General features: G+C 36.1%; 5 protein-coding genes across 17 annotated transcripts in view; 4 read left to right on the top strand and 1 right to left on the bottom strand.

Moving 5' to 3' along the window:
- MRP (Multidrug-Resistance like Protein 1) overlaps positions 1-7466 on the top strand; it is a 29010-nt gene extending 21544 nt beyond the window's left edge. For 5 of the 11 annotated variants that reach the window (XM_046619233.2, XM_046619231.2, XM_069134822.1 and 2 more), the window contains 7 exons: positions 2569-2754; positions 3842-4022; positions 4217-4325; positions 4399-4525; positions 4664-5186; positions 5434-5680; positions 5849-7466. In XM_046619233.2, coding sequence (XP_046475189.1) covers positions 2569-2754; positions 3842-4022; positions 4217-4325; positions 4399-4525; positions 4664-5186; positions 5434-5680; positions 5849-5963 — 1488 coding nt within the window. In that variant the 3' untranslated portion in view covers positions 5964-7466. Of the gene's footprint in view, positions 1-919; positions 1141-2533; positions 2755-3841; positions 4023-4216; positions 4326-4398; positions 4526-4663; positions 5187-5433; positions 5681-5848 lie in introns of all 11 variants that reach the window. The other 6 variants (XM_069134830.1, XM_069134828.1, XM_069134825.1 and 3 more) reach the window with 3 other exon arrangements.
- A 730-nt stretch (positions 7467-8196) lies between these two features.
- Positions 8197-12862, top strand: PIH1D1 (PIH1 domain containing 1). 2 transcript variants are annotated; one of them, XM_046619244.2, is made up of 7 exons: positions 8198-8392; positions 8492-8579; positions 8673-8858; positions 8978-9150; positions 9252-9521; positions 9602-9745; positions 10022-12862. In XM_046619244.2, the coding sequence occupies exons 1-7, from the start codon at positions 8330-8332 to the stop codon at positions 10055-10057; spliced, it is 960 nt and encodes a 319-aa protein (XP_046475200.1). In that variant the 5' UTR covers positions 8198-8329; the 3' UTR covers positions 10058-12862. The 2 variants fall into 2 exon arrangements, with proteins under 2 accessions (XP_046475199.1, XP_046475200.1); XM_046619243.2 differs by having other exon boundaries at positions 8197-8392; positions 9602-12862.
- Positions 9795-13985, bottom strand: LOC124215628 (sphingosine-1-phosphate phosphatase 2). Its single transcript, XM_046619241.2, has 5 exons — positions 13631-13985; positions 12751-13265; positions 12471-12672; positions 12109-12333; positions 9795-11838 (listed from the first exon to the last, which is right to left on the bottom strand). The coding sequence occupies exons 2-5, from the start codon at positions 13250-13252 to the stop codon at positions 11421-11423; spliced, it is 1347 nt and encodes a 448-aa protein (XP_046475197.1). The 5' UTR covers positions 13253-13265; positions 13631-13985; the 3' UTR covers positions 9795-11420.
- Positions 13986-14666: 681 nt separating this feature from the next.
- LOC124215630 (uncharacterized) lies at positions 14667-16540 on the top strand. The gene is made up of 3 exons (XM_046619245.1): positions 14667-14988; positions 15151-15313; positions 15762-16540. The coding sequence occupies exons 1-3, from the start codon at positions 14730-14732 to the stop codon at positions 16213-16215; spliced, it is 876 nt and encodes a 291-aa protein (XP_046475201.1). The 5' UTR covers positions 14667-14729; the 3' UTR covers positions 16216-16540.
- Positions 16541-17451: 911 nt separating this feature from the next.
- The window catches only part of LOC124215489 (A-kinase anchor protein 200), a 103415-nt gene continuing 95140 nt past the window's right edge, over positions 17452-25726 (top strand). For both annotated transcript variants that reach the window (XM_069134762.1, XM_046618925.2), the window contains exon 1: positions 17452-17537. The gene's annotated coding sequence lies outside the window, so the exon portion shown is untranslated. The remainder of the gene's footprint in view (positions 17538-25726) is intronic.

The following is a 25726-nucleotide window of genomic DNA, read 5'->3' as shown; positions in this document are numbered from 1 at the left end:
TTGCACAAAAATCCTGAATCATCCCTTACATTTTGAACTATTACACTTTTCATTTGTGAGAGTTTAAATTGTATAATTTCTCCAATAAATATCGTGCCAGTTATACCAGGCACTAAGAATTAGCTTGACTGTTGTGTGAGTGATCTAGATTGACTGGATATTGTTAGGAAATAAATACTCTATTTTAAAATGCAATTTTATGAAAGTATGAGTAACAGAATCATCCATAAATAATCAAAATTAAACACAGATGCCGAATAGTTCTGTTAAACTGCAGCGACTTTTTCAAAACTTTTATGAAAATAAAGATTTCTTCAAGTGAAAAGATTCTGCTGCAGAACAGAAGATTTTCGGTTTAAATACAAAGCCGTAGTAGTGAAATGAAACTGAATGAGGTGTCATTTGTTAAAATTTAATTATTTTCAGAGGCTCTTATGCTGAATATTCTTGTCTCAATATATTATATTACTTCAAAAGTCATATACTTAATTGCATAGTTGGATTGAACGTGACCCTTGTGAAATTGTAGCATACATTCGTATAGGTGAGTCACCCCTACAAAACTAGCTTTTTCCTCGCAGTGATTTTTACGTCAGTAAGACCCTGATGTCATCGTACATTGACTTATTGTTTAGTTACTTCACAGTCGCTTGTTGCCTGTAGTAATCTGTAAGATTTTCACACAACACGCTCTCCATCTTATTGTATATAAAATTATTTTTTTCTGTTTTTTTTTTTCAAGTTATTTAGGCAGTACCCTGCTCTGATACTAAGTGCCAAGTGATGGATTTGATAATAATTTCCAATCTACACAAACCATCGTTCAGGACAAGTTGTATCTTTAGTAGAAAAAAAAAAACTTTATTCTAAAGAGTATCTTATGTGAAATAGAATATCAGGGATTAGTATTGTGTTACAGCCTTTGGTGTAATTTTGGGAATCATGGCATTGTACCTTGGTGCACTGCGATCGGCAACCGCCATGCATCGTACGGCTTTACACAATGTATTGTGTGGCCCGATGTATCTATTTGACACGGTACCAATTGGTCGTATTCTAAGCCGCTTCAGTGCAGATGTAGACGTTATGGACAACAAAATACCCCCATCACTATCACAGTGTCTGTCATCTCTGTTTAGGGTAAGCTCATGCTCGTCCGCTGGCCATCGGTTTTCTATAATCATGCCTACATACTTATATTATATCACGAAATTTACGTCACTACTGTCAAAAATTAATGGAATCCAACGCTACAGGCTAAACTAATGGTGAACTTATTCTGGAATGAAATATTTACATTGAGTTATTTCCAAAACGGTACCTATTTAAACGATGACTTTCAAGTACCTATCTTTTTTGTGTCTGGTGAATGAATTTTCTGTGAAAAATGTGGCATATACGTTGATAGGATACCAATGACATTACTGATTAAGATATTTCTTTCATTTTAATATTGATTTTTCTGCGCTGCATCAAGGACACAATTATACAAATGCTTTTACTGTAATATATAGCTTATGCACGGCGATGCTTGCATCTTATTTTCGTTATATCGTGACTGTAATGCACTATTATTTCTTGGGTATATCACAGCAAACTTCACACAAGATGAGCTAGGACGAACGTAAAGGTATGCTCTGAATATCGAGAAAGCTTGTAATAAATGCAATACCCGTGAATCATTCGGCAGTTTGAAACTGCGACCTTTTTCGATTGTTCTACTGGAACTTTACATGATTTTTACATCTATTCATCCTTTGGTTTGATATTTATTTATTATATTTCGCTCTCATTGTCGTTCAACAGTTTGAATCTATCAAGAGTTTCGTTGAAAAGATTGAATTACTTGAAAATTCATTTAACGTGCTTCTATTTCAATTATATGTAGTTCAGTTATAAAAATTAGAAATCACTTCCTGCTCTTCCATTCATTAATTCTATGTCTTTGAATTTTTTAATTTCTGTCCTTCATTGGATTGTGTTTTAAGTTCGTCCGAAGTACACATTTTCGAGTTGTGAATGGATAATCATTAAACACAATGATTGAAACAAGTTTTGGATGTTTTCAACTTGTAACACTTGGTAAAAGAGTGTGAATCTATCCGTTGACTGAATAGATAGCGTACTTCGTTTCCGTGTAACTGTTCATACTAATATATCATATTAAAACCAATACTACCTGACACACATCATCATCAAGCAATGTGAAATGTGAAATGTGGTAGAAAATAAGAAAGCGAAATATGTTTATTCATTGTTTCAGCTAGATTGCTTTTTCGATTACACATTCAGCAGAGTATATTCACAGTGTTAAATATAGCTACTTTGCCGTAACTGAAATTTGCTAAACGACTGTTGACATATAAAATTCAGCATTTGCTTAACTATGTTGATAATTTCATACAGCTTTGATCAAGGTGGTACTTTTTGTTTGTCAGTATATCACTGAGACATATCAATCTACTAAATACCCGACACCTAATGTCCTGGCCAGCTCGGTTACAATGATAGTTAACCGTGTCTGATGTTATAGCGTTGGCGAGCTTTTTGTATGATTTGGCTCCGCAGCTGGGTTGTTGGTTGGCTGCTCGTCGGATGCACCTAGTGATGCTGCGCGGAGTGATGCGTGCTCCATTGACCTTCTTTGACACGACCCCAACTGGTCGCATTATCTCCAGGTTTGCTAAAGACGTGGATGTACTGGATACTTCACTCCCCCAACAAATTTCAGATAGCATCTATTGCCTATTTGAGGTAATTCTTGTACAGGCAGGAGAAAGCCGATGGTTCATTAGAACGTATTTTCCAGACAATCCCGGACATTCCCACTTCTGTGCATTCGTTCTTATTACTTTCTGTAGTTCTTTCAAGACCGTTGAAGATTTGCTCTTTTCTTCAGACTCGTGCGGTGGACTTCAATTACATAAAACTCATCAGTTATTTTTCATTATTGTTGTAATGTAGTTGAACCTTAATTGCAAATGCATTACACTGTGTATTTATTTACAAGAAGTAATGATAAAACTGGAAGCAATATTATTCATTACTTTCGCTGTGTATGCAACTTTCCGTTTGTTTTAGCAATCTTGATTATTCAGTAGATACTTTCAATTCTTTCTTTTCTGTGTGTGCTTTCTGTGTATGTTCAAATTGCCACTCTGACCACCTGACGTAGTGTCAATAAAAAGTATGTATGAGCGTTTGATAATCTATCAAAAAAGATAAATTTTGTCTCAAGATTGAAGCTTTTTCAAATTGTAATTTCTGTGTTGTTTTTTCGTGTTATAAATCTTATTTGTATAGTTGTGTCCGAAGACAGTTACCATTAATTGAAAATCTTGTTATAACCAAAGATTTTTATTTCTTTGCGGTGTTTGTTTCTGCTTGAAATTCACTTTGGATTCAGTGCTTCGTGCCAGTTGGTGGGCCATTTACGTTATAAGCTTTGTTCTATATATATATATATTGCTATAAAGCATAACTATTCTGTGGAACTAATATTTAGAAATAGCATGGCTTACTGTGAACAATAAGTTCGAAATTTGTTACAATTTGAAACAAAATTAGAAATTTTTTACAGTCAAATACATTGAAAGGTTTCTTGAATTTTAAGTCTAGGCCTTTTGATCCCAGGTCATTTGAATTACTCATTTTGATCTAGTTAATTGCTACATGTTTTCGTTATATGTACATACGTTTATTCCATTGAAATTATATACTTCAATTAATGTATACTAAACCAGATAGAAGTCTAAATTCAATTATCAAATGTTTGATTTCCATTAATTTGCCACTATAACTTGAAAAATCTGATACGCTAACAAAATAAAATTCTTTACAGGCAGTTGGCACTGTTGTAGCAATTTGTTACAGCACACCACTTTTTGCAGTTGTAATCCTACCAATAGGGGTTGTTTATTACTTTGTTCAGCGTTTCTATGTTGCAACTTCGCGACAGTTGAAACGGTTGGAATCTGTTTCTAGATCCCCTATTTACTCCCATTTTGGTGAATCTGTTACAGGTATGTTAATTCAACTGAAATACATCTACTATATCTAAATCTTAGTAACATGCATTATTTATCTGTGATGTGATTATTTATATTTAGTGAAATCAAATAGAGACAAATCTTGAGCTAATTTTTATACAAAAATCATCGCCAGATCTGAATAAACTTATTCAAATCCTCATTCTGTGATACATATTCAATAACAGGTGCTCCAACAATCAGAGCCTATGGTTTGCAAGACAGATTCATTGCTGAATCTGAAAGCAGAGTAGACTTTAATCAAGTCTGCTATTATCCCAGTGTTATTGCAAATCGGTAAGTGAGATTAATGAAGAAATTGAATATTACTATTAAAACCGGAAACTTATTGTGGAAATTTGTGTTACAGGTGGTTAGCGATACGATTGGAAATGGTGGGAAACCTGATCATATTTTTTGCTGCTCTATTTTCCGTCCTTCCAAAAGAAGATTTGACTGCAGGTGGTGTAGGATTCTCATTGAGCTACGCTCTTCAAGTAAGTAGTGCAGCTGTAGATACTGGTTTTAATTGCTGCAACCAACATTCTGAATTTAATATTAAATTTGCACAATGCAAGTAAAATGGTATTAACAAAAATATGCAATTCTACTAGTAATCATTGTTACGTAATCAGATTACACAAACCTTGAACTGGCTGGTAAGAATGACATCCGACGTAGAAACAAACATTGTTGCCGTCGAAAGAATAAAGGAGTATGGCGAAACACCTCAAGAAGCGCCGTGGGAGATTCCTAATTGTAGTCCACCAGCAGATTGGCCCAGCGAAGGGCGCGTTGAATTCAGAGACTACAAAGTTAGGTATAGGGAAGGATTAGACCTTGTGCTCAAAGGTTTGACCTTTACTGTCAACGGCGGCGAGAAGGTTGGCATTGTCGGCAGAACCGGAGCAGGAAAATCATCGCTAACACTGTCGCTGTTCAGAATAATCGAGGCTGCTGGTGGAAAGATTTTTATTGATGGTCTAGATATATCACAGATGGGTCTTCATGCCTTGAGATCGAGACTAACGATTATACCCCAGGACCCAGTATTGTTTTCTGGTACCTTGAGGCTGAACTTAGATCCATTTGAACAGCACACAGATGATCAAGTTTGGAAAGCGTTAGAACATGCCCACTTGAAAGAATTCGTTAAAGGTATATTTGTCATCAGGTTTGATATCATTACACTACATTTGTAAAATAAAATGGATTATCTACTTCAATAGTGTTCAAAATTTTTCAATATTAATTTACCAAAGATAATTAATATTGCTAAGAGTAAGAAAAAAATTGCTATATCGTTTTTTTTTTACCAGAAGCATCTGTTTACAAGATTTTTTACATTTTCAACAATCAAGAAACACGACTGTTGTTACGAATAAAATATTAATCATTGTTTTAGGTCTGCCGTCCGGTTTGTTGCACGAAGTGACAGAAGGTGGAGATAATTTGAGTGTTGGTCAACGGCAATTAATATGCCTGGCTCGAGCTTTGTTGAGAAAGACACGAGTGCTTATATTAGATGAAGCAACTGCTGCTGTCGATCTGGAAACCGATGATCTTATCCAGCGGACCATTAGAGAAGAGTTTAAAAATTGCACTGTACTTACAATTGCACACAGGCTGAATACAATACTCGATTCAGATAGGTACGAGAATATTTTATTTTATTTTGTTGATAACGTTTTCACTGCCAAATTCAGGATCTTTTCAATATTACCCGCGTTAGCATTGCGTAGATTCTGCATTGAACCAAACAACATGGTTTAAAATAATGTACTCTTGTGTCATATTGAATTTCATATTTTTATTTTCAGAGTTATCGTATTAGATAAAGGTTACATCACAGAGTTTGACGACCCGGAAACGCTAATCCAACAAAAAACTAGTGCATTCTATAGTATGGCCAAGGATGCTGGTTTAGCAGCGTAAAATTATATTTCGTTTAGGTTTTTCGTTGATTACTTACAACTTTGTACAGTTCATTGACGTTAAAGAGTTATCATATCCTGTGGAGAAATAGTTTCGGAAGGCAGAACAAATATTTCGTACCAACGTGACAGTAAAAGTTGATCTTTTTCTAAAATATACATTAATATTTGTAATCGCGAATTCTGACATTTTCATTGGATAATTCTGATATGAGGGTGACTTTTTTTGCATGTCTGTAAATCACTTTGAATATGCTATACTGTTGTTTAATATACTGCCAGCCGGAGTGAGCTTATCTCACCTTGTAATGTAGTAGGATCATCTCTGACGGCATATATATTTCTTTCAGCCAGTACATTTTTCCATAATCCTGTTATTATTTTTTATTGTTCAATCATATTTCACAAACAACTATATTTTTTAATTATTTTAATTTTTTCCTCGATATTGTAGCCACCTTAAGTTATTCTCACTCGAGTTCAAACTATCGCAACAATCAGTTTCAAAGTACTCAAGTCACGTACTTAAGTTCCGCGTATCTACTTAATTTTACAGTTTACTTCACCATTCTGGAATTTGCCTTGTAATCTTGTATTACTTTTCTATTCTTCTCAGTCACCTACGTAACCAGTATTGGGCAGTTTTAGAATGTCCAATGCAAGTTACGCTAGTACTTAAAACGCACCACAAAATATGAAAAATATTACAAAAAGCAATTATAATGTATAATATTAATTAATTAATGTAAGGTATTTGGTCGATGTCAATTTCAGCAATCACGTCAAAAATAGCACACTTGTTGCAATACAGCATATAAGTGTTTCTACTTGAGAATTTAGTTGATTTTTGTTTCAACATGGATGTTATATTAACAACACGATCCTATGTTGTAATACCAGTAAGATTTGTAATATAAGCGTGTGCAATGCATATGGTCTGTACCGTGTCTTGTATTACAAATCTTGTAAGTATCTTAATTCCAAAGTTCCATTGCTTTATAGAAATACAGAATATACTTAATTTTTCAGAGGCCATTGAAAATATTCTTTATACGAGTATATTTTTAATGCTTCAGTATCTTGCCGCCGTTTCATGCGACTTATAAATAGAATGGAATTTTTTTCTCACTTTGAGTTCTTATGCGTGTAATTATAAAAAAATTACATCTAAAAAAAACTTAATATAATATATTACTATACTACGCAGTTCTATTTTATTAGATTATTAAATGAGTACAAGAGAAATGCGATTCTTGACGATGGAATTTTCGTAAGAGTGGATTATTTTCGCATTGTATGTTACAAAGTGCAGAGAGAAAAGTGCCTACTTGTATGTACTGTGAAATATATGTATATCATCTGTTTAATATATAGACCCAAACCATCGAGCGTAATACAGTTATCTATCAACATTTTTAGACTCAACAAAAGATTCTTAGGTAATAAAAAAATACTTACGGATACTAGTAATGTTTTACAAAATATATTATTGAAAATTTCTCTATATGTTGGTGAATTTTCTTGATATGTGCTACACTGAAATCCCATATCATCATATGTGCTCACTTTTTAGGACATATTTGTTCATTTCTCTCCAATAATTGCTGTTGTAATGGATTTCTATCATTGGATCTTGTCTTTTGTTGCGATTTGAGTGTCGCTATTGGTTCGGTTTAGTGTTTTTATAATTTAACCGATATCTTGTTTTATGCTTCATAAAATTATATGAAACTCGTAATTTGAAAATATGTTGGTGGAATCCACGAATCAGTCCCGTACATTCATCTAAAGCCCTGTCAATTCGATACTATTTCAAATTTGTATTATTTCTCTTTGAACCATCAAGGTAGATGTGAGTATGTAGTTGATTGTCCATTTTCTAAGAAAAACAAAGTTACGTGATCAAAAAACTAAGTCAGTGATAGTCATGAGTCGAAACTAGTTTTTTCCCCAATCCAGTAATTATTACAAGTCTAAATTATTACCGAAAAACTTCAACCTTCAACAATATCAGCTCTATGTGGTAAGTTCACCACTTTCTGGTTATCCGATTTTGATAAAAACAAATATATACAAAAACTTGCATAGTAAAACGAAAATTGAAATGTATTAAACTGGAACCTACATTTTCACAATGATCTTAAAAATTACCGCCATAAGTCGCGAGCGCTCCTTCGGATAAAATGAAAAGTATAAGCCAAAATATCAGGAAGTAACATTATTTCCTGCGTTGATTGAAGATATATAGTTTAGTCACTTGAGTCAACGTTTCCTGCAATATATAAACAATTTACAATCTGCTTTCTGCGCGCACGTTGCGAAAGAAATTTCAATAGTTTTCAAAGTTCGCGAAGAAGGTGATTAAAAATGTCAAATAATTCATTATTGGATGTTGACGAATCAATTATAACAAAAAATCTGCTGTTACCGGTAAGTTATTATGATTTAATATCGTAGCCTAGTTCAGTTGCTTGTTTTTTACAAATAAATTCAATGTCAACTAACCTCATCTATTTTGTTATTTAACAGGGCATTAAAGAGGAAAATGACCTCGAAGAACTCCTGAAAAACTTCAATAAACCTGAACGTCCTTCAGTCACGATAAGACCGAGTCCAGGTATGAATGACAAGTATTCGGATTTGTTAAACAAAATTTAAGCCTGTACGATTGCACTAACGATCAACTTGATTACTTTCTTTCCCCCATCAGGTTCTTGCGTTAAAGCAAAAACAGAATGTGGCCAAAAAGTCTTTTTGAACATATGTCTAACCACAGAGATACCAGCACCAGAAGAAATATCTGAAACACAATTGCTAAAACTGATAGAAGATGAAACCCCCTCCAGTTATCGCATTCCGATGAGTATTGGTCAGGAAAGGATGGAATCTGACAAATGTAAGAGACACTGATTTATTCTATATAATAGATTGTCTAATGTAGCGTATCTGCCGTCAAAGCAAAAAAATAAGGTATACTATGGTAAATCCATTTAAAAATAAATAATTTTTCTTCAGCTGATAAACCAGCGCCAACATACGACATAGCAATAAATACGGAATTTTATAAAAAATGCATGGAACATAAACTGTTCTGGGTTTTCCTGATCAGCGTCGTTATAGAGGGGGTTTCAGACAAATATGACAAGCGTATACGTCCCGAAGGATATGTCGTACTGAAGCATCGCAAGGTAATTCTAAGTTGAATAATCCTACCGTGTTTTTGAGAAAATAAAACCAAACACAGATAGATTTGATACAATGTTTCTTCAATGCTACACAAATTATTTAGGCCCTGGGCAAGCTGCAGCAACACAGAATTGAGAAACGAGAAGTCAATAACGCAATGCGTAAACCACTTATTCAAGACTTGACAGGTGATAACTTAAGGCCAACGAGACTGGAAACTGAAACAATCAATCTTTCCAAATCCGCATTGAGTGCTCAATCTGTATATGGAAATAACTTCAAGAACTCAAGAATACCTGAGTACAGAATTTTACGTGAACCAAAGGAAGGAACTGTTGAGAAATTAGTTGGACAATTTAAAGTGCCTAATGTGGTACGATGTTTTCATTTAAATATCTTTACTCAGTATATATGTACAATAAATTATCATATTTTTGAAATATTTTGTTATAGTTATCTTCAAAAGATTTGGCGGTCGATGTTGGTGAGGATCGAATAATAGTGGAAGCTCACAGAACTGGTTATTTGATCGATATCTTTGTCCCATATTCCATTGCTCAAGAAAATGTGGATGCAGCATTAGACACAATCAATGGCGTAAGTAAACTACTTTACTCTTGCAAACTCATAACTTTTTTATTCGGAATACACTAAAAGATAAAATCCTTATAGCTTCAAATGAATCCCTATTCGTAAATGCAAAGAAGTCAAATTTGTGTTTGATATGACTCGATTGGAGATAAAAAAATTTTATTAATCCTTAATAAAATTTAATTTTTGGAATGTCAATAATGTAGCAATAATGAATTCTTATCATCACCTCAATCATTGATAGGTAACATTTCAGACATTTTCATTTTTTTGTATTTACAGATGTTGGTACTAAATATGCCTGTTGTTCAGTGTTAATATCTTTGAATTTAAATTATCAACTTTTGCCTGATATGAAGCGTCTGCCTTAATATATGAAGGATAATAAATCTTTAAGAAAAAACATCCAAATAATTAGTTTATTAACATCTTAAATACGATATTAAATCCTTAAATTACACTTGCAATAGTCAAGTCTGCCTAATAAATCGGCAAAAATAAAGCTATGTTGTTAATATCATTATTACAAAAGCTTTGAAATTGAACCAACGTTCATCAATTCTAGACTTCACTTAATATTCAATTATACCATTTGCTATAAAAAAATGTATGTGACAAGTAGTATGGAATAGACATTTTGATTCTTAAAATAGCAAATGTTTCATAGCCACTGGATATGTTTCATGACAGTTATTTTAAAGAAATAAGTTTTCTACAGTTAAAAAGAAAACAGGTAAATATAAATATAAATTTACATGAGCAAATTGAATCTATTCGTTTTGAAAACATCAAATGATTCTTTAGTAACAAAAAGCTGTAAGATTTATAAATATATACATATATATTTGTGTATAATTCATTTATTTGGTGTAAATCATTAAGACTCGTGAATACTAAATACGTGATATAAAACTTTGATAGCATTCAACTGAGCATTAAAGACATTCATTGAACGTTTACAGTGGGGCAGTAGGTGTAGCGATAAATTTTTTAGATATTCAACACTGTGTTCAAGCAAGCAAGTTTAGTCAGGGTTTCGCTTCATTTACCGCATCAATAAATGGGAATAAAGCAAGGGTTACTCGTTTTTGTGACTATCAGTTTATCAGGGTCTAGCTCCCAGCAGAATTAATTACTAGTCCTACTAGTCTGATCATACACGATTTGGATTGAGCAAAATTTTCAAATAATTCTGAGCCTTATTTTGTTGCTATGTTCAATCTCTATTCAAACTATGCTCAGGGGATTGGAACTTTAATCGATATTTTCGATCGTTACAATTCTTTCACGATTTGCCAGAATTTTCACTGATCAGGAGTAAATATTGCTTGTAAATTAGGCGAACCACGAATAAATATTGTTTTTCAAAATACATAGATGTTCGAGAATGATACCGCTTAGTACAAAACACATTATTCAACCTTACATTACTATCTATGTTCGATTGCTAAACATCAAGTGAACAAATATTTTGTTTCATTTCTCAGTTTTCGATGGTTTTATCAGATTGAATGCAATACTTATGTCCTCCTCTGTTATGAAATATTAATTCGTACTGATATTTCAGTACTCTTTGGATGTAGAACATGATGATAAGTGATGAATACGTGTAAGTACGTTATTTGTATTTGCACTGAACATGCAAGATCTATTTTAGATCAAGTGCCCGTTACTACTAAAACTATAATTCTGTATAAAAGGTTGGTCTTTCAATTCCGATCATACTAAAAACATTTGGTAATAGGTAAACAGCGTTGAAACCGATCATAAAACACGTGATGTACTTATAAACCAAATCAACAAGGACCTTGTTTCGATTTTCTAAACAGTTCCGACTTTTCATCAGTTCTTTTGAATTTACTCTTAGTATCGCACACATTGTTGCATAGCTGAGAAATTTAAATAATGCCTTTGTTGCTATTATACAGCAAAATCCTAATATTGTTCTCAATACTGTACGCCCAAGCATTGGATAAGATGGCCAAATAATATTGTATGGTGGAGGAAGTAGTGGCGTTGACATTGCTCCGGTTCTGTAATTTAGCCATGCTCCAACGTGGACCCCGGCTGTAACCGACACTACCATGGCAGTGTCACCTCTGAAATGGTAATTATTAGGGATTACTTTGTTTGTTTAAATGATACTATTTCCGTTTGTTTTCGACATTCTACTTTTTTACATCTGGAAAGGGATTTTTACTTGTATTCAATTTTTTTTTTAAATAGTTTTCTGTAAATCCGTGAACAAGAGAGGAAATTTGAAAAAAATTAATGCCTGCGTTGTAAATGCTGTGCACACAATTGTACTAAGGATAGGTATTTGATATGTAGAAGATGCTAAGTATTTTAAGTCTACGGCACACATGTACCTTGTAGGAGTCCATTTATCACTACAGGGATAATATACCACAGTAGCGATGCTGATAGCAACTAAGATGGCCAAAGCCCAATCCTTTGTTAGAAAGTAATAGTCTGTTGCATCAACCAATGGCACTAGGGGAATCATTAGAAACATTGCTAAAGCCAGGCCAGCAAGAATGTCCAGCACTGTATGCATTCCGAGATAAATTCGGCTCACACAGACCAATGTACACCTGTAAAAAACATCACGATAATTTTGGATTTAGTAGTAATTACTATCTCAATTTAATCGTAATCCGCTGAAAGCTGAATGAATCTGTCTAACTATATTATATGGGTCGAAAGAGAAGTATGCTGGTATGTGTTTTACCAAAGAACAGCGATAGTGCAACCGATGGTAAACGAATAAACGTATCTGTTCATCGTGAAAAGCACAACACTGAATGGAATAGAAACAGCGATCATGGCGTGAGTCGATGGCATGCCGTATTCCTGAGACCATTTGTTTTGTAATCTGACTGATGGCGGGCATGCAGGTCTTGGCCAGCATATTATATCCTTCAAGCACTGACCTGTACGAAAGATCTGGTTAATTTGGCATTATATCTTGTCCATCCTCCTCAGTTCAAGAATGACTGCAAAAAACTTACCAATTGTCATAACGACGGCCCAAACTAAAACGATTCTTCGTCCAACAGCACCATCAATATTCCAGAACCAGAATGGAATAAAAGTGGAATAAAATATTTCGTCCCCAAGTTCTGTACCGAACAAAAATAAGTAATACCAAATATGATTTGTTATTGTAAACTGGGGAGGATCCGAACTAGATGTGGGCATTGCTTCGTCTTCGCTTGTTGCATAACCATTGGTTTCATTTCTTGAACTCCGTTCATCATTGATACTATTTACTTTTCTTCTTATTGTTGTTGTTACATTTCCATTATCATAAGAGAAATCCATCACCGAGTTTCCATCTCCACTTTTGTGTTGCAGTATTTGATTGTGGTGTATTCTTACTCCAAAAAACTCTTGGATTTGCGCAACCTGTTGCGGGTCTTTGAAGTAATCTATAGCCTCTGACCACATTTTTTTTTCCAAATTTACTTTATCGGGATAGAAAAGACGGTGTATACTCCGATACTCCTGCATGTACTTCAGTAATCTAAAATGACATACATGAAAATTGTAATGTTATGCCCGGCTCAGGTAGTTATTAATTGATGATACACGTGAATTTCAGGTTTTCGTTGTAAACAGTGAAGAGTTTTTGATGTTCAATTAAAAAGAATTATTTGAAATTAAATGTTGCTGCACATATGAAAAGCTTAGTGGCAGTTTCGGTTTGATGAATAATTCGATTAGTAAACCGGATTTACCAGTATTATTCGATTCGATTCGAATTACTTAACGAGGTTTTATAACGGTTATCAGTGTAACGACTTGAATGACTAATTCGTTAATCTTACAAATCGTTGATAGTACGGTCTATTATTACTTAATAACGTTGAAATGTTAAAATTTTTATACCTGGTTTATCCTTTCGTATCATTTGCAACACACAAGTAGTTTATTAATTTATATTATCACGTTCTTAAGATAGTTTTAATTTTATATTCTACTAGGACAAAATGCGCCGCGGCATACGTGCGCGATCACCATGTTACATTAACCATGTTTGACGTTATCAAGGATCTGTACCAGCGGCTATTGCAGACTACTGTGGTCTACAATCACGACTAAGCAAGTTTAGAGATGAACTGTTTTCCGAGCATGTTTTGGCATCTCTTTCTTTCTTTTTCTCTCTCTCTATAACTCAATGGATGGTAATCCAGAAAGTTATTGACTGATCTCTAACGTTTCAGTGTCTCTACGCCCCGGATTCCGTAACTCAGTCGCGGGCGTCGCGGGTGTTAAAGAAGATCTTCTGTTTAAAGCTTCTCTCTGATTGGTCAAAATGACGTTTATTAGCTCTGTCACTGTCATATAAGTTACAGAATAAGGTTCAGTAGAGATTAGTACTGGAGCAACAGTATATTGCCGTTATCTCTGCGGATCACATCACCTCCGGGCCCTTGGCTTTCTTTAGCCTGCTCAGCATAATATAGATATGTATAAAACACCTGACGGAACGAACGACGGCAATTTGGCAAACGCGAAGTAGCACGGTTCAGGCTGCGTCGCGTAATTTGATCAATCAATATCAAAATCAATAAATTTTGTGACTTCAATTATAGGTTCAATGTATACGTGGTTGTCGGAATGAATTTTATTAATTAAAATGATCGAATTTGGACAAATGACATCATTTGCCAGTATTCGTAGACTCTTAATTTTCATCCACGCCAATAGGAATTTCTTATGGCAATTGTGATTTGTGTTATCTACCGTCGGTACAATACAATTTCAGTGAACTTATCTTACCGTCGACAATTGCTTAAAAAAATTTTAAACTATATCAGACAGCGCTAGTATACAAAAGACGCCTCCAAAAAAGTCAGGAGGGCTCTCTTCGGTTTTCCTCTCTATCAGAGTATCGGACTATGGCGGTAGCATCTAGGTATTTATTATGAACAGGTTATGTTTAGTTTGTATCTTGAATGCTCCATTTCCAGTTTAAGCAATAAGTATGCAAACTGTCAAATCTTCCGCGATATTCCGTCAAGTAATGAGAGATCATTCTTATAAAATGGAACAAAATGAAACCGTTGTTACGAATGAGGATGACTGCGATAACTCCGAAGGCGGTTCGAAAAACGGGGACAGTCTGCTGATAAGTTTAGTCCAAAATTACCCTCACCTCTACGTGAAAACATCGAAAAATCAAAAGGATTATGCGCTAAGGGAGAAGTCCTGGCAGGAAATTGCCGCGATTTTAGAACAGCCAGGTAATTTGCTTTAACTGCGTTTTATAATTCTCTTCAGCGTTTGGGATACATTTCTTCGCTGTACTACGATGCGTCTGTGATTTGTAAGAATCATGGCACGTTGTTTTGTTATACATGCCCCAGTAACGTCACACGGTTCGTCACTCTGTCTAATCTTTACAGCTAGTGAATGTCTGAAGCGTTGGACACGACTCAGAGAGCGATACTCTAAGGAGAAACGATTGAGCGAACAAAATATGAGGAATGGAGTAACATTCACGATCCGACAGTGTTGGCCACACTATGCAGAGATGGGATTCCTCGCCCAACACATCGTTGGAAGGAGGTGATACCTTAAAGCCTACATTTCATTTGAAATCTCTTTATTCAACTGTTCCGAATTTCGTATGGAATTTCACAATACTTTTCAAATTATCTGAAATTCCATCTGTGAAGAGTCAGGAAGAATGTTGTACAGTCGAATGCAAACTTCAGCAAATTTTATCGGAGATTCTCAACCCTAAACTAGTGTGAACGGTGAGGCATGATTTATTCCCTTGGTAATTCATTAAATCTTGTGAGAGAATTCGAGTGATTAAAATCGAATTTTAAATTCTTGGAGGGTCTGAATCAGTCACTAGTAAGCATAACAAATGTAAGAATAATATTCACTTCTTTTCTCAACTTCCATATAAATTATAGCAAGGCTGTTGCAATCTTATGTTTCAAGCGCCAAAGTTATAACAATTAACAATACAGAAAAACAAATGTGAACGTTGTTCCCGTTATTACAGATCGTACAGAAATATTAATACGAAAGCAAAGAATTTGAAACATGTGCGAAAGTATAAAAGTGAAACTCCATCGCCATCTGACAATCCGTCACTATCTCCATCCCCAGCGACGCAATACACAGCAACTCTATTAGTGCAGTCTCCAGTGACTTCGCCATCAACGTCAACAGCGATAGTTGAGTCTTCTGATCCATTGTCTCTCCTAGCATCAGAAAACAATCGAATTTTTCCTTCGTCTGACCAAAATGAGCAGCAAGTCGAGAACGTTCAAGAATCAATAGCAGAAATGGCAACAACAGTTACAAATCATTTACGCAATTCGAATCAGCAACAAGAAACATCTGAAGATCTGTTTTGCAAATATCTGGCTTCAGAACTGAAGAAGATGTCAGAGGAAGACAAGAAAGCAACAACAAGACGACTTATGGATGCTTTATTTCAGGAGAATACCTAATGAGTAGATTTTAAGTTTCATACTAGGATTATTTAAATGTTTTTACCTCACGTTCAAGTTTATAAATGTATGTAACAAAAACAGTATAAATTTTATACAAATAAATAGCCGTTGGGCTCAGGTAGCTACACTTTGCAAAGTGAAAACAAATCTATAAATTGTCAGGTCTAATTGATAGGCCGTATTTCGTGCTGGAAATCAATGTAATTCAGAGCTTGCGAAATTAGTCCGCCTAAATTACCCAATAAGTACTTAAATGAAAAATAATATTCTGTATATAAATACAGGCAAAGAATATTTTAACAAGTTTCAATCAATTCCAAAACCTCCGACTTATTCTTTCGTTAATTACATTCCTTGTGCGTATTCTAGAACTGAATTCATTGTGGTCCATGATTTTAAATTCCAAATTAAATTTCGCTGCGGCAGCCGGTATAAAAAATAAATTCTTGTTTTTAAAATTTTCGCAAACATCGGATAAAAAAGAATCGAATTTGAAACAGAATCCATTCTTTCCAACTGGATATCTCACAAATTTAAAAGTGATAAACAATTTTCATTCCCGCCGCTAATATCCGGATCCGGTGACCGCGGTAAAGTAACGATCGGTATTTTGTTTGTAACAACCTCAAAATTCAGTACCTCAAACTTGTGATTAGTTGATAATGTGTTTTAGAATTATTGATCAAAATAAGTAACCCATTCCGGCCCTATTCGAATCTTCAAATATACACCATTTTACCGACGATGGAAATATCGAGGGAAAACCTGGCAAATTAACCGACGTACGTACGTAAACGAGTCACGCCATTTTTACAATTTAATCAATCAAAATTAATCCAGCCAGATAATTAGGAATTAAATATAATCGAAGTTAAACGTAATCTTCGCTTAGACCGTTCAAGCATTCCTAATATTTTCGCACGTAAAATAAAAATCCACACTCGTGCAACTACGTTTCTCAATCGTTTGCTACAATACCGATCGATAAGCCAACCGTCTATGAATAATAAATGGGATAAATGCCGCGACAAACAATGCAAAGTATAAAATTTAGCGGACCATGCATTCACAAATTGGCACGCATGTGTTGACTTTATCGTCAGAAGTATGATTGGAATTTCGAAGCGTGAGTTTCTCCCCCGTATTTGCGCGCGCATCTCGGAGCTTCGTTTCGGCTCCGTAAGATGTCGCTAGTGGTGTTTCAGTGGAAGCTTAGGAGCTGTCGCCAAGCTCCCGGCAGAGTCAAGTGAAGTTGTCGCGTGGGCTCGAAGTGCATCTCACGTGTGTTTCAGCTTTTCCAGGATATTTAGCCGAAAAAGGTAGGACTTTACAGCCTCAATATAATTCCTAAGAAGCCCGGGTTATGGCTCGGTTTATTACGCCTCGGCGGGTGGCGTACTTTGTAAAATATTAACGAACGGAATATGTAAGCCTCTCAGGCGGCCGGCGACGCTGGCTTTTCGCCCCGTAATACCAGTTGTGACCAGACAACAGCACGTGGTTCGTTTCCTCGTATTTCACGCAATTCCCAAAATATATTGAATGATATTTCCCGCGATTCAATTAACATCGACGTTGAAGTCGAGTTTAGCATTCGGATTCACCCAGCGGTGCATTAATCGGTGTAAGCCCCGAGCCGCCTGCGTAGTTTGTAGGGGTGGCGTCCTGCATCCGAATTCCGAAATGCGACGCGATTTGGGAATCGCTATAGAATATGTGGTAAATCCGACCCCGATTACCGTTGATAACCGAACACCGAAAGAAAAAATTCTCTGTCGGACGAGGCGTTAATCAGCCATCGAATCATCTCGAATATCGCAACGATATTAACGCGCAAAACTGTTGGGAATTTCGTCAATGGCGTTGCCGAATGTGTATTAATCGTTTTTTTCATCACTCCTTCCTTGAGCACGAGTTTTACAATTCCGAGTCTAATACACTCATCGAAGAATGAAGGGATGGGTGTGTAATTAACGAAGGCTGATTATCTTCGCGAGTTTTTGATTTGGATGCGAGAGGAGTTCTCGCTAATTTCGGAGTAATAATAAGAGACAGAGGAAGAAAAAGGTAAAAACGATTTCACCGTACCACAGAACAATGGGATATTCTCGCGTTTTTATAATCGTATGTTGACATACTCCGTAGTAGCCGAGTACACGCGTAGTTAGTGAGAAAATTTCGGGGATCCCTTGTCTCGAGGATTAAGGGTAAGGCAGGTATCTGCACGCGGTATTAGCTACGGAACTGAGACATAGAAGTAGATTACGAATATCCCGAGTATCCTCCGATCGTCCTAGCCATGAGAACGGGACGAAGAAAGGCGGACGCCATTGTTGATCCAGCCATCTGCCATCTGGGCGGTTTGGAGTTTAGACTTTAGATATATACACAGGGTATTGTGCCGCGTATTATGTTTCTCGGGTCCCTTGGCCTGTCCTCGTAACTCAGCGTCAGTTATACGACGTCACGTTGCCAGGGTTCGAAGCTGCGTCTCGAACGTCTCAATATCTCTCTCTCTCTCTCTCTCTCTCTCTCTCTCTCTCTCTCTCTCTCTCTCTCTCTCTCTCTCTCTCTCTCTCTCTCTCTCTCTCTCTCTCTCTCTCTCTCTCTCTCTCTCTCTCTCTCTCTCTCTCTCTCTCTCTCTCTCTCTCTCTCTCTCTCGACGAGAATCGTTATGGTTCGACCACAAATGAAACAACCCGATCTAGATGTCTCGATTTTGCAGTAGCACTGAATTTATTGCGCAGTTTTAACGGATGGATCTTTTTCGCCCCTCACCCTCCCCCCCCCCCCTCTTCTTTCCCATCGTCAAATTCAAATTATAAATTCTCATTTATAAACACACTCATCGTCTCGCAGTCGCGTCGCTAGTTCTTTCTATCGATTCATACATGGTTCTTTTTATTTTCAGTCGTTAATTTTCATCCGTTCTTTGTTATTTACTTACTGCTGCTACTCGTGTAGTAGAATTCTTGGAAATTATTGTCGTTACGCGCGATTTATGTGTGTCGCGGAGGTGCGTTTCTCGTAGTTTTTGTTCAACATTTTTCTCGTCGATTCCCCTTTACTTCTTACTTTCTCTTGATACCAAGGCGATTGTAAAATTGTGCAAATTTTTATACTCGACGGTTTATAGCGATTCTTCAAATTCACGTATAAGTTTTATGTAATAGCATGTATGAATTTTCTCACTTTGCATCGTCGTCTACCAGATTGCGAGAACTGTAGAAAAAGTTGGCGAAAAGTAACGATGCAAATTCAATGCACAGTTGAGTCATTCGAATCAATTCTATGATTCATATTTACGGATCACCGATTATTTGGTTTTAGTTGATTCATGCATTAAATATTCGGAAAATTGATCCCAGCGGGATAATTAGTACATAATTCGAATTAAGTAAATTTACGTACATCTATAATTAAATTTTGCATAATTCCTCCAATTTTCAATTTACCAAATTGGAGCAAAAAAAAAAAAAAAAAACGGGGGGGGGGGGAGAGACAGGACAAGATTTAGTAACTGAAGTCAAATTTATCGGGCTCAGGAAATTAAAGATGTAACATGTTCGGTTAGTCTATTAATCATACATAACGAACAATAGTAAATAATTTTGTACAATAATTTTGTCGCACTTGTCGTTTTTAAATTCGAATAATTCAACTTTCGTTGGTATCGCAGATCGAAGATATTCGCACACATTAGCCCGATCGGTTGGTCCGGTTATATCGCAGTCGCGAAATTAACCAGATATGAAAACCCCGAGAACAGCAGCAGCGCATATCGTAACGAGAGAGCAACGATCCTTGCGGTTCGGTATTGCGGCGTGTGTGTCGGATGCGGCGCGACGCGACGCCGGGCGTCGGGCACATTCGACGCCTTCTACCTGCCTTCAATTCGTATGCGCATCGAGTGCTTGTCCAATTGTCGTCCAATAGACGATTCCACGCACGGACTGCCTGGTTCCGGTTCCTATTTCAGAGCGATGCTTTCCTCTCGCCTGACTGCCCGTCGATCGTCTCGTGCGACCGAGCTCGTGGATTTCACACTCAATTTTCATGTTATTGAAGGATTTTTCACACTCGAAATCAAGTATCCGTTACGATATTTCGTTTGAATTTTATCCGTTACCTTGACCGACGACTTGGCAAAGTATAAAAATCAGGCGTAGAATCTATGAAAAGATTTTAGGGTAATTTGGATAACTTTGTAGTTGATCGATTTGTGGATTTTTCGGTAATAAGTGATTTAAAACCGCGTATACGAGTAAAGAAATTTGAATGGATTAAATTGAAGTTTTGTGTTTTTAACACCAATATCCAAGGTTATGTTATATATTATTTGTCTTGTTTTTTGAATTGTTGAATATTACAATTACAATTACTTGTAAGGAGCGATTTTATCAAACTCTTTCAAGAACCAGTTCGTTTTAACTCATCTGTCGAGAGAGAGAGAGAGCTTATAATCCAACGAGAGAAAATTAGATACAATTCGTGAAAATTTGGTCAATTTTACGTTCTTCGTGTTTCATAGTTACGAGAAAGCAATCTTAAATTTCATGATTGGCTATCTCGAGTTCCAAGCTTTTCTACACTTATCCAACTCTTTTCTCGATTCGAATACCTTGTATAATATACACGGGCTGGTTCTCCTTCGCAATCTATTACGCTGCCTTACGTTAGACTTGACCGCAGTGTGCTGCGACTTACTTATTGCGACCTGCTAGCCTGCCGTGAGTAATACGAGAACAAAAAAACGAGCTAGATCGAAATAAGGGAAATAAAACTAATAGACCGATAGCCGTGCCGAGCCTATATATACATATATATAATTTATATATATAGCTTATGTACAGTGAACAGTATATGACTAGGAACGTGGTGATCGAACGGTATCTCCCGCGTAATTGCGTTTGTCGAGTTATACAAACTCCTCGGATAGTTCTCGTTACTTCTCCTTCCTCTCCTTCTTCCTCGTTACTTCTCCCTCCTCTTCTTGCTTTTCCTTTGCAGTTAACTGCACTTCGTTTTTATACGAACCTACGATTAGTTATATTCTCAGCGTAGCCTGCCTCGAATAATTGATGAGGGTGTGAATTGGATGTTTCTTTTTTCGTTACATTAGCAAATTAACCGCGTATACTGGTATCTACCGAATAGTCTCTCGTCAATATTTCTAAGCAAAAATTTCTCTCCTACGTAATTTTGCACGCGAGAGTGCAGTCCATTGTTCGTCGTTATGCAATGTAAACTTTAACAATTGCAAACCGTTATACTCCCTATGGAAAGTTTCCTACGGAACTTTTTTTTTTTTTTTTTTTGCTTTTCAAGTTCCGTAGTTAAAAAATATATAACTTTGAGTTAGAGCGTAATTAGGTGCTCTTTAAAAATACAACTTGAAAATGTAAAAATGTGTCAAGTTTGTCGAAAACTATAAAAAAAAAGGAGACACTAGAAATGAAATTAATACATAGAACTGTTGGTTAATCCTAAATTATATGTTATACATCGGTTTAGATTTTGTGTTTTATAATATGCGGCTCTACTAACAATATCCATGTTTTTTTTTTTTTGTTTTCATTCCGATTGCGAACTTTTGTATACCAGAAATTTGAAATTACTATATTGTTCTGAATATTTAAATGTAAACGCGCATCCGTGAAAATCTTGAGAGTTTTTGTAAATGACCTAATTGCATATTCGCAAAACATTGGAAAGCGAATGAAAAATGTCCAATTAAAAAATGGAGCAAATTATAAGCAATGTTCCAAGTTTCTCTCGCGTTGTTTTGTGTATCCGGGATTTATTTCTTTCAGTTTTTTTCTCCCTTCTCTTCACTTCTTCAATAAACCTCTTAGCTAAAACCTCTTTGAGGAAATTTACCCACTGCAAGATGTGAAACTAACATAGCATGCTCTCAATCCTGAACTAAAAAGTTCAGTTGGTGCAGTTCTCGCAGGTAAACCGTGTTAGAAGTTTACGCGCTACTTGCATTCAGGACTATAAGCTCAGCTACGAGATCTTTAAACCTGCAGGTTTGTGTGTCGCAACCCTTTCCGAGAGAGAGAGAGAGAGAGCAATTACACGTTTAATTGCACCTTAGCATCGTCTGAACATATTTAGTAAGACAATTCGTCTGTTGAGGGCCGAAACATCCTATCTCAGAATTTGGTTAAATAAAACCTCGACTCAGAATTTTCTTGAACCATATTGTATTTCGAAAGTGATCTTTGAGGATATACGAAGTTTTTTAATCATAATCCGAGATGTGATTTTGTTGAACCAAATCCTGAGATGTCTCTGCTCTCAGCCGACAAATTTTCGAAATACGAGTCGTGAAATATTTTCGCAACCATCACCATCACCCGCACGTTGTGCCCCAACTTTTTGGTAATCTCGCGACGACTTTGCGTCCAACTAATTATACAATCAACACTTGTCGCGTCCTTCAAAAATTGGTCGCGTTTCCGCTACACCACCGTGATTTGTTCCTATAATTCACCATGTTGTACGTGTAAGGCACGCGCCCATAGGCATAATAAAGGAGTACGTAATAAGAGGGAGAGAGAGAGAGAGAGAGAGAACGTTTTCTGTTTGCTAGCAGAGTTGTGTGAAGGCAGGCGAGGAGAAATTCTTTGACTTATAACGGTATGTGGAGTAAGTCGTACGTGAAAAAAAAAAAATGCGAAGAATGAAGAAAAATATAGGTATATATACGCGTGTATATGTGTATATATATATATGTGTGTATCACCATGGCCTAGGTGCGCGGCGAAGCACGTGACTTATGCGACGCTTGCATGCAGCTATCGTATGAAATTAGCTGATGGCTTTTTGATTCAGTTTTTAGGTTACTTCTTCGTGCAAGGTATTTTATTCAGGAAATCATTCTTGTTATAGTTATATATAAGTATATAGTTCTTGGTATTCTCATCTATACAGTGTTTTTGTTTATTTATTTTTGTCTTTTTCCTAAACGAAGAGTCTTGATGTATTGTTAGAGTCATTTAATGGACGCGAATTCCGATGAAAACAGTTGTTGCGGAAAAAGAAGAAACCACGAAAGGCAAATAACCAATTTATTTGATTTACTGATTATTATCATTACTAGTTTTTTTCCTTTTCTCTCTTTTTTTTCCATCCCAATCAGGCGAAAGGTTAGTTTTTCAAGATTTTATTCACAACGTCCTCAGTTTTCAATTTTATCCTTGTTCATTATTATTATATTATTTGTCATGAATTATAAATCCGTAGAATTTAGCATAGGTAACAATGTACTCTGCGTTTTTTTTTTTTTTTTTCCAAGAATTTTTATACACCTTTCCTTTCGTCGTTAATCATGTAATTTTACACCGATCAAATTGCGTATCGGTGCTATGCGCAGGACCCGAAACCTTATGTATACAACGATCCAGATTTTTGATGATCTAAAAATCCATCGAACTTGACTTAAAACACGGTGTATAATAAAACATTCTTGGAAGTATAAGGTACTTGTAGGGCAGCTGCTGTTACATCACAGTTGGTCGATGTGTATATAACAGTGGAACACTTTTTCTCTCACAGAAATTCCTCTCGGCTCTGTACATTTTTTTCACCCCCCCCCCCCCCCCCCCCCCCCCCCCAACCTTCGCTACCGTAGTCAGCGATCTGACTAGCTGCCTCATTCTCAACGTTTCTCGACTCGTGCTGCTGCTGCTGCTGTTGCAGTCCATTTACTAAAAAGTCAATTTATACGTCTGCAGCGGAACGGATACTTAATCAAAAAAAATATGGAACGTCTATCGCGATCAAAGTCTTGAATTCTTGTTTTATTTCTCACAAGATTATTATAATAAAAATTGTAAGCTCGTAGTTATAACGAATAGGTCAAATTATGTGGTCTGCGCATCATATATTTCGAAGAAAAAGAAAGAAGCAAAAAATTTATCGGAGTTAAAGATTTTAAAATAACGCGTATCATTCAATTCGATTATGAAAATAGAACGTTTCATTGAGTAAGGTGAAAGAATCGACAAAAAAAAAAAATAAAAATAAAAAAAAAAACACACACAAACGGAAAGACAAACTGAGAATACATCGCGATTGAATAATTCAGTTTGCTGCTGCATTTTCCGTGCGATAAAATATTGCCTTGTACCGGTGGATTAGATACGTGTTACAGAATAATGTAAAGTAAACTCTCGAGCCGAACCGGCTTACGAGATTAGATCTTGATTTATCCCGTTCACGTCACGCGGACGTAAACTCTTAGAGAACCAAAGAGAAATTTAATTTTAAGAATACATCTAAGGATCGGCAGGAACTCCGGTTAAATTTTTCTAGCTGCAATGATAATAATACGAATGGAAATTCTTCGTTGCTGTTCCATGCCGTTCGACGAGCACGCGGTTATAATGCAGTATCTTTAATACCTTGCTCATTCCAGTATTCGTCGACGAACAGGAGAAGCGGAGGAAAAAAAGGATAAGGTGGGGGAAAAAAGAAGGGAAAAAAAAAACAACCAACTATAGGAAAGGAAAGGAAAGGATCTCGGTCAGGTCGTTCGTTGCTCAGTAGTTCTCAACTGAATTCACCCCGCACCTCTCGACCTTTATGCATCACCGACGCATCCCTGAGTCGTCCATGGACGCGTTACGTTACTCGTGTAAGCATCCACCGTTCATCGAGCCAACTACCAAGTGGTAGGATTGTCAGTGCGGCTTGCGGGCATCTCGGTGTGTATGGTAATGAGTGAGAGTCACTCGTCTGCCGCCACATTTAACGCCAGAAGAGAACTGGTTCTTCTCCTCCTTCAGGGGACTCATGCTGATGCTGATGCTTCTTCTTCTTCTTCTTCTTCTTCTTCTTCTTCTTCTTCGTCTTCTTCGTCTTCTTCTTCGTCTTCTTCGACGGTGAGCGTTCGTCTCTTTCAGAGCAGCTCGCTATCGTAATTCTGCAGTATAAGACCGAAGTAAATTATCGCGAGTGATGGACTGAGAAAAATTTCATTTGTTATGGTAGCTTAGAAAAATTCAGCAATGCAGGTATCGTTAAAAAAAAATGTTTGAATATTGTTGGTATTACGAAAAACAAGGTACGCGTAACCATTTTGCGCCATTGTCGATCCTTTTTTGATAATTGCAACGCAAAATCAGTTTCTGAGGTTTACTCTACTTTTTTAGTTAAATAAGGCTTTAACGTCAATTTATTGCTGCACAAGCATTAAATTTTTGCGACAGTTACAAGATAATATAGTAACAGTGATCGTAATGAGAAAGAATAATAACGGATACTAGACTTTATGGTAACAGCTACAAAACTAATTTTTATTTTGTACCTAGAACTATATATTTCGGTTGTGGTAAAAAATGAAAATAGTTAAGGACCGAGCGGTAACCGGAACTAAAAATTTCTTTCAGATTCGGTATGATCCGTTGGAGCGGGCTTGAAATTTCGAATTTAAAGAGTATCGAAAGAGCCCAATTCCGAATTATCTGGTGGCGAAACTTTAAGTAGAGAAATCAAACTT

The sequence above is a fragment of the Neodiprion pinetum genome, chromosome 3, assembly GCF_021155775.2.
Source record: "Neodiprion pinetum isolate iyNeoPine1 chromosome 3, iyNeoPine1.2, whole genome shotgun sequence".
NCBI classification, from domain to species: Eukaryota; Metazoa; Arthropoda; class Insecta; order Hymenoptera; family Diprionidae; genus Neodiprion; species Neodiprion pinetum.
The sequence above is the reverse complement of the archived record's forward strand: the minus strand, read 5'-3'. Positions and strand labels throughout refer to the sequence as shown.

What these genes read in the sequence shown, in the direction of transcription:
- LOC124215630 (XM_046619245.1), top strand. Translation starts at nt 14,730, where the DNA reads ATGCAAACTGTCAAATCTTCCGCGATATTCCGTCAAGTAATGAGAGAT. An exon ending in CGCGATTTTAGAACAGCCAG is followed by an intron (nt 14,989 to 15,150) that starts GTAATTTGCTTT and finishes TAATCTTTACAG; the next exon opens with CTAGTGAATGTCTGAAGCGT. An exon ending in CAACACATCGTTGGAAGGAG is followed by an intron (nt 15,314 to 15,761) that starts GTGATACCTTAA and finishes CCGTTATTACAG; the next exon opens with ATCGTACAGAAATATTAATA.
- PIH1D1 (XM_046619243.2), top strand. Translation starts at nt 8,330, where the DNA reads ATGTCAAATAATTCATTATTGGATGTTGACGAATCAATTATAACAAAA. An exon ending in CAAAAAATCTGCTGTTACCG is followed by an intron (nt 8,393 to 8,491) that starts GTAAGTTATTAT and finishes GTTATTTAACAG; the next exon opens with GGCATTAAAGAGGAAAATGA. An exon ending in TCGTACTGAAGCATCGCAAG is followed by an intron (nt 9,151 to 9,251) that starts GTAATTCTAAGT and finishes CAAATTATTTAG; the next exon opens with GCCCTGGGCAAGCTGCAGCA.
- LOC124215628 (XM_046619241.2), bottom strand. Translation starts at nt 13,252, where the DNA reads ATGCAGGAGTATCGGAGTATACACCGTCTTTTCTATCCCGATAAAGTA. An exon ending in GGCCGTCGTTATGACAATTG is followed by an intron (nt 12,673 to 12,750) that starts GTAAGTTTTTTG and finishes TCTTTCGTACAG; the next exon opens with GTCAGTGCTTGAAGGATATA. An exon ending in GATAAATGGACTCCTACAAG is followed by an intron (nt 11,839 to 12,108) that starts GTACATGTGTGC and finishes TTACCATTTCAG; the next exon opens with AGGTGACACTGCCATGGTAG.